Consider the following 7537-nt stretch of genomic DNA (forward strand, 5'->3'; position numbering starts at 1 on the left):
CACACACACACACACACACACACACACACACACACACACACACACACTCACAACCGAATGCACATATGCTTCTTCCGTTTAAACAGAGAGCAATCACCTCCCACCTCTTCTTTCCAAACTGAGCTCTCCTCCACTCAACTCCTCACTTCATCACCTCCTTCCATGTTCCCTCTCAGACACATGCACACCCTGCATCCCCACAGACACACACACACATCTGCACACACACACCCATGCCAGCACACATCAGACAGATCAAGTCTCACTCGTCTCCATCTCTCACTCTCTGCATTCTCTCCTTCCCTTATTCACTCTGCACTCCTCATTCCATCTATCCCAACACACACATTGAACACACACACACACCTCCATTTCACCTCCCTCCCTCTTTCACCCCCTCTACTCCACCCCCACCCCTTGCCATACCATGGAGCTTTCTGCCAGAGGAGGATTTAGAGGTACCCTGTAATTTTGCAGCTCGAGGAGCTTTTAAGTCCCGCCTGATCTTCGGGCTGCGCAGGCATTCAATGTTTGTCTGCGCAAAATAGTTTGTCTGCTCGCCGCAGTGTGTTCATCTCCGTGGAGCTGAGTGATTGCATACATGTTGTTGTGTACATGTGTGTGTGCATGAGCAAGGGTTGTCTAACCAGCACATGGGAGAGCAGCTCCCCCTCTGGCTGTGAACCAAAGCTGAGCAACAGTTGTGCATCTGCTGGGCAGTTGACCTCCACAAACCTTGGCCCTACCTGCTGACCGTAGCCGCAGCAAAGTGGCTCCTGGGAGCAGGCAGCACGTGGTGAGGCTTTAGGCAGCGCCAAAGTGTGAGAAAAAGAACTGTTGTCGAGCAGGGAGAGATGAGAAAATCAGCTGTCCAGCCTCATTACTCCAAACCACATTTGCTCTAACCCAAATTCAATATTGGATGTACAAAATAGCATAGAAAATCTGCGCGTCAAGCGTTGAAGGTATGACAATTTTATATTGTCTGCCAGGTTTTATTACGAAGAAGGAGCACGGTGGGGGTGGTGGGAAGAAAACACGAGTCTGGCCGATTCGTCTGAGATGATAGAAAAAGTCTGAGTAAATGGTCTTTTCTGATGCAAAACCTACAGATGAAGAAGCTTGGGGGAAGAAACGGCAAGCGGAGGGCTTGGAGGTTGATTACTGATTTCCATTTCTATTTCAGGGACAAAGAAATGGAAGTCTGATGGGCTAGGACATCTATTTAGATCCATTTCATTCCACCATAATCAGGCTTTAGCCATGCCCTAATACTCAGGATTAGAAAAGGTTCAAAGTGCAAACATCCAGATCTCCCAGTATTATTCCAGTCTGTCAACCTCGCTCTGTGTATGCTTTTCCTCTGCATGTATGTGTATGTGCACGTGCATTCTTGCACGCATGCCAGATCTGCCTGGGAGGGTTATCTCTGGAATCAGACACATAAACCTAATCTAACCCTCCCTGTGCTCATTCAGGAGTGAAATATTTTGTGCAAATAGGCTCTCTTGTGCTCCTTGGCTCCTCAGTTGTGGTCTGCTAATGTAAACCAAAACCAAGATGGAGGAAATTGCAGGTATGATAAGCAGACGTATTTATTGTGATGCTCTGTTTAATACACATACACACCTGATAGGTCTGTTTAGCCTGAACGGATAAAACAAATGTGTGCACTGGAGCTTCGTTTTGATGCTAAGTGTGAGTGATCAGATGGTGGCTGTGCCCCGCTTATGTATTTATCTTTTTTCCTCTTTCTCTATCTTTTGGAAAATGTAGACATTATTGGTAGTGGTTGCTGTGACTACCCAGTGCCTGCTCCACTCGTCTAAGTGGAAGTCTGAATGCTGTAGAGAACAGGGTGGTGGTGGTGGTGGTGTGGGAGGCAGCCAATGAATGTCACCTCTCATCCACTTTCTCATTAAACAACCTGCTCTCTGTCTGTCACATGGGCTGTATCCATCCACTCGTTTGTGCTCTGGGCAGATGTTGCTGCTGTGCACGCGTGTGTGCGTAGACTCGCTCACACTCAGTTTCGTCGTGCTCGGTTGTGTGAAAGCCCCCGCTCTCTTCTCTCCCCCTGGGTTGGTCAGGAATAATAAGCAGTAGATGATTCATGATGGAGATGGGGAATGTATTCAGCAGGACCACCTGAGTGACCTCATTTAGCAGACCTGAGAATAAATATAGACCGCGGCCCAGCCTTAGCGTGCGTCGCCTCGGTCGGTCAGCGCCGTATCTCTAACACATCTCCCACTCCTCTCCTCGGAGCACTTCAGGGAGCAGTCCTCCTCCTCCACCCTGAGTGTCCTTTTTAGATCTGCATGCAAAGGTGCACATTCACATATGTATGGTAATATGTTATAGGTAATGTGCAGCAGCAGAAGGTGTTAGCTGAACAGCTATTTCTCCTGTAAGGCTTCCTCTTGGCTGATGTACTGTAGATATTTCCCAACGTCAACATCTGGCACCTGGTTTCTCTTATGACTTCAGCAGCTGTAGATCTTTTGTTCTCCCACTAGTCACTCTGTGGCCAGTGATCCACACCCACAAGGAGGGTCTTAAATCACACTAAAACCCCTCATTTGGAGCCAGACACTTTATTTCCAAAGAAGTAGCATTCCTTCATGCAATGACCACTTCTAACGGTGTTCCGGACCGCTAACAGTGAACCGGTTTGTTCCACTCAATCATCAGCGGCAGGGCAGTCGTTTCTTTGTTATCCATCCTGTTGTTGCTTCATCCCCCTTGTGTTTTTATCTCTGCTGAGACCCTCAGAAAAGCCCTATTCCCTGGTTTCCCCCCTTTCAGAACGCAGCATGACTGTTGGCCTTTTAATATCTGGAAATCCAGATTTGGATTAACGTTAGTGTGCAAGGATAAAGGGGACGGGCAAATGAAAGCGACGGTAAGAAGACGGAGTGAGAGGCTTTTAGATTAAAAACGCTGTCAGTGTGGCGTTGTGGTGGAGTAGGGTTAGGGAGATGGTGAAAACTGGGTTGGCACAGTTTTTGCGTGATCTTTGACATGATAGATGTGAACAAACTAAAACCAGCCAAGAGTTGAAACAAAAAAACAAAAACAGACAAACGTGATGAAAAAGGGATGATTCTGAGTTTTGTAATGGTGTTCTAGGAAAAAGATTATAAACAGTTAATATCTTACTTGTTGTAGATAGCTCTTAGAATGTGTTTGTAGAAATAGAGCATATTTGTTGGGATTAAGGAGCTAACGGCTCGTTTCAGCCGAGCCCTGTGCAAAGTGGATTGATGCCATCGAAAAACAAATCCAGTCTCAAAAACTCCTCAGCTGTTTTAACATTCTCATCACTTTCCTTTTTAAGATTATCCAGCACAAATATGATGAAGACCCTGCTGGACGAGCAGCAGCAGCTAGCTGTAACTGTTATTAAATGGGTAATGTTAAATTGACAGCAACATAACGATTAGAAAATGGTCCAACAATGTTCAGTCAGGTCATCTGGACTGTTTCTTTTTTTGTGCCGAGACGTTTCACCCTTCAGGCTTCGGCTGTCTGAGGATAATAATAATAACATAAAAAGCACTTTTCATAAAACTCAAGAACACTGTGCAGCAAAGAAAAATACAACACAGCAGATATGTATGCAACCTCATGGCATATTGGCCCATATTTCATCTAGTTTGTGCAGAAGTGTCGTTCAAGGTTCTTTATTGTCATTATCATCTCATGTGGTACATGTGGTGGAACGAAATTATGTACACAGGGTCCCAATTACATCCAACAAAAGTATTAAAATGTAAAGAAAAACAGTAATAAGATCAAAGATATGAACTAAGAAATATGCTAAACTAAGAACACACTAAGCACTAGTAGTACAAAAACAATACACCGAACAACAGCAGCACGAACATGAGTCTGTGTGAGCAGATGAGTACGAATGAACACAGCAGCATGAAATAAATCAGAAGCACGAGATCAGCAGCATGGATAATCAGCAGCACAAGGTTTTTTTTCACAGTGATAATCCTGATTAAGAATTCACGAGTCTACCAGTGTGATAATTAAATGTGACTTCAGTTGAAAATTAACTTTATTTTTCCATGTAATTTTGTGTCTTGGCATCAGTTGAATTAGCTACAATGACATATTTGAGACTGGAGTTTTAACATGGCACACATTTCACTAGCTGTTAGCTTGTCAATCCAGTCAGATTAACTTTGCCAAACTGAGGTCATTTAAAGACCCATCTGCAACAGGTAGAATATTTATTATTCATAACGTTGTCGTAGAACCCCACTTCAAATATCTGAATTACCCCTTTAACAGCCTTTGACATTTGTTTTTCCTAATGTTGATCCTGCGGCTGATTTCCATCTTGAACAGTGCTTAAAAGACGTATTCACAGGAGAAAATGTGGTCACAATTGGACACGGTTAATGGGATTATGAAGTTCCAGCGGTACAGTAATGGCTTGAGTTATGTGACGTTTTCCATCGCCTGAACACAAACAGCATCTGAAATGTTCTTTTACAAATCCAGCTCCCTTCCAGTACTAAACAGGAGCCTCACCGGGCCAACTTATCATTACGCCACATCAGCGATGCAGAGGTCTGCTCGGCCAGCCTGAAGGAATAGCTAATTTAGATGACAGAAGTAAGTTAACGCTGAGAAGATTTGCTCTCCCTGAGTGGATATAAAATTCACTGTTAGGGAGAATATTCAAGCCCCTTTGAGGTCGATCTTCAAAGAGCTCATTTTTTTTTGTCTCGGCTTACCCTAGAAATGTAAAAATTGAAAGAGAAATTGGGGTAAAAAGCACAGCTGAGGTGGTGTCAGCGTCTGGAGCGTCCGTGGCAGCGAGGAGCTTACAGAACTGGCTTTGGATGTTCTCTTCAAACACGACATGCTTCAGATCTACATAAATCACAAGACTCACTTAGCCCCGAGTGTTCATTCACATTAACAGCGTAAATGCTGTTAATGTGTGCTCAGTGTAAATTTAAGTCGTTTTTGGGTGGCACTTAGCTGTGCCGGCCCCCTCGTGTGTGTTTTAACATCCACTTCACTCGGTTGTGTTGAGTCTACTGCGGCAGGGCGCTCGTACCAAGAAGCTCCCGACATGATGTTATCACATTCAGCCTCGCAAATTATCCCGCTAACAAAACGTTGTTGTAATTTAGTGGCTCGCGTTTCGATCTGATAGCGTAGCGTAATATTAGTGTAATTCATTATTTTGTTTTCTTTCATTTCTCTGAAGTCAAAAGCTGAAATCCCACAAGGCAGCATTAATGTCAGCATTAATAAAGCTTAGGAATGACAGGACATGCATCAACTAGACAAGCTTTTTTATTTTTTTTTCAAGGCTGTGAAGGCACATTTTAACACGACTCGATACATCAGTTCATAGCGAGCAAACGCATGTAGGAACATTGATTCACGATGCCAGTAAGTGTCCCAGTGTTTGTATTTGCATTGTTGGCCTGACTCCCCACCTCCCTCCGCTTGGGGCCAAGTTTGCTGTCATTAGATAAGCATCCTCTCCAGGACTGTCATCATAATGAGGGTGCCATCTGAAGCAATCATCCTGGGAGATGGTCACTGAGTTAAGCGGGAGGGAAACGGGAGGGGCAGAGTCAGATGTCGCAGATTAAAAAAAGAAAAAGAACCAAATGAAGTTGGAGCGAGACGGATAATGCGAGGAAGAGAAACAAAAGCAGAGGAAGGGAGTGCATCGAAACAGCAGACTAAGCAGAGATGGTGATCATTTGGGGAATTCCAAACTTAGATGCACACACACATGCACACACACATGCACACACACATGCACACGCGCAGCTCTGTGCTAAGGTCAGAGTCACACTCTGCCTCCTCGGGTCATTATCAAGAGGCCTAAAATAGACAGTCAATTGTGTCACAGTGTGTGAAGTGACTGTGACATTGGATAAACAACCTTAAACTCCAAGTTGGAGCACACGCTAGAACAAATCGAGATACACACACACACGTGCACTAATTTAAAAATGGACACGCAGGCGCGAGGCATTTAGCTCGATGCACTGTACCAGCAAGCGGCGACACATGCGGCCCCAGAGGGAGTGGGCTGCCCGCGGACCTGGCAGGCCGCTGGACCTCTAACTGCTGAACTGTTTACACGCGCACTTCCAAGTGTGAGCGTGTTCCTCCTCCGCGTCCAGACGCTCTCAGTAGACTGTGATGTTGTTCTATTCATTTGACTTCACTCTGTTGTGTTAATGAGAGATGGCGTTGAGAGGAACTGCCGCTTGATTGAGGCTGAGAACTGCTAATCACTGGAACAGCTAATCAGTGCTTGTCGTAAATATTGATTACTGTGCGTTATGGACGTGCTCATTAACCAATGTGTCACTGTCTCTTCCCCCACCACCCAATTCCTCTTTTCTTTACCCTCCATCACATCCTCCCACTCCTCGTCCTTTGTGTCGTCCTCCTTCTTTCATTCCCCCCCCACCAATTCTAGCCACCTCCAACGGCACGGTCGAGGGACTGGAGAACCGGGAGGGAGGCGTGTGCAAGAGCCGAGCCATGAAAGTCATCATGAAAGTCGGGCAAGGTAAACGTGCGCTCACCTCACATGTAGAACACGACGCCGAGCTGCTGCCTTCAAGCCATGTTTCACTTTGCTCTGACATTCTCATTTATCGCCAGCGTGACTTTGTCCGCCGCCGTCAGCCAACGAGACATGCTCCCAGGAACCAAAAAGTTGGATGTAATTTATCGGCAGGCAGTAGAAACGTTTGTGTTTCCGTTCTTGCTCAGAGTTTTGTACAGGACTCAACATAAATAACTTAAAAAAAACCATTAAATTATGATGATGAATTCCACCAACTTTACTTTAATGAAATTGTTATCATGGTAGATTCAGGCAAGGTGTATGATAAAGAAACAGAGTAATCAGCAGATTTGTTTTCCTTGTTTTTTACATTAGTTTTATTATAGTGAAATACAATAAAACAGTCATACACTCAACATATTTGTATCATATATATATGATAGTGTAAAAAAATAATAACATTTAGTTTGGAAAACGGTTATTTTAGTGGTTTTAATGAGATATATTTAGGGGAAAATCAAACAGATCTTTTGACAAATGTGCAGAATTTGAAAAACTGCAACACTTTATGCATCAAAGTTCATGCTCAAAAATCCAGGTAAAAAATCCAACGATGTTCAGTCAGGTCCTCTGGATGGTTTTTTTTTTGTGTTGAGACATTTCATCCTTCATCCTAAGTGCTTCATCAGTCTGAGGAGCCACAACAAACTCAGTCCCACATGCAGCACACTCCAGTGTTTCTCCTACCATTATACAAGCGGGGCGCCCCGCCCCGTCTACCGAACAGCGTGCACCTCCCCTCCACACACACACGCACCTATCGGCACCAACATAATGCTAAGCTAGCGGCTAGCAATACAGGTGTGCTAGATAAAAAGGCAGCTTCTTCCCTTATACTAAACCGTCACGCTAACATACCCAAAAAACTGTCGGTACAAACAGCACGCAGCTCAGATGTGTCTCTGCCCC

The 7537-nt window shown here is 44.6% G+C and overlaps 1 protein-coding gene across 1 annotated transcript in view; it reads left to right on the forward strand.

Annotated features, from left to right (window-relative positions):
• The window catches only part of efnb1 (ephrin-B1), an 83731-nt gene that overhangs the window by 62643 nt on the left and 13551 nt on the right, over nt 1–7537 (forward strand). The window contains exon 3 of the mRNA XM_037675397.1: nt 6476–6568. Coding sequence (XP_037531325.1) covers nt 6476–6568 — 93 coding nt within the window. The remainder of the gene's footprint in view (nt 1–6475; nt 6569–7537) is intronic.

The sequence above is a fragment of the Nematolebias whitei genome, chromosome 4 (assembly GCF_014905685.2).
Source record: "Nematolebias whitei isolate Nwh7 chromosome 4, NemWhi1, whole genome shotgun sequence".
NCBI lineage: Eukaryota > Metazoa > Chordata > Actinopteri > Cyprinodontiformes > Rivulidae > Nematolebias > Nematolebias whitei.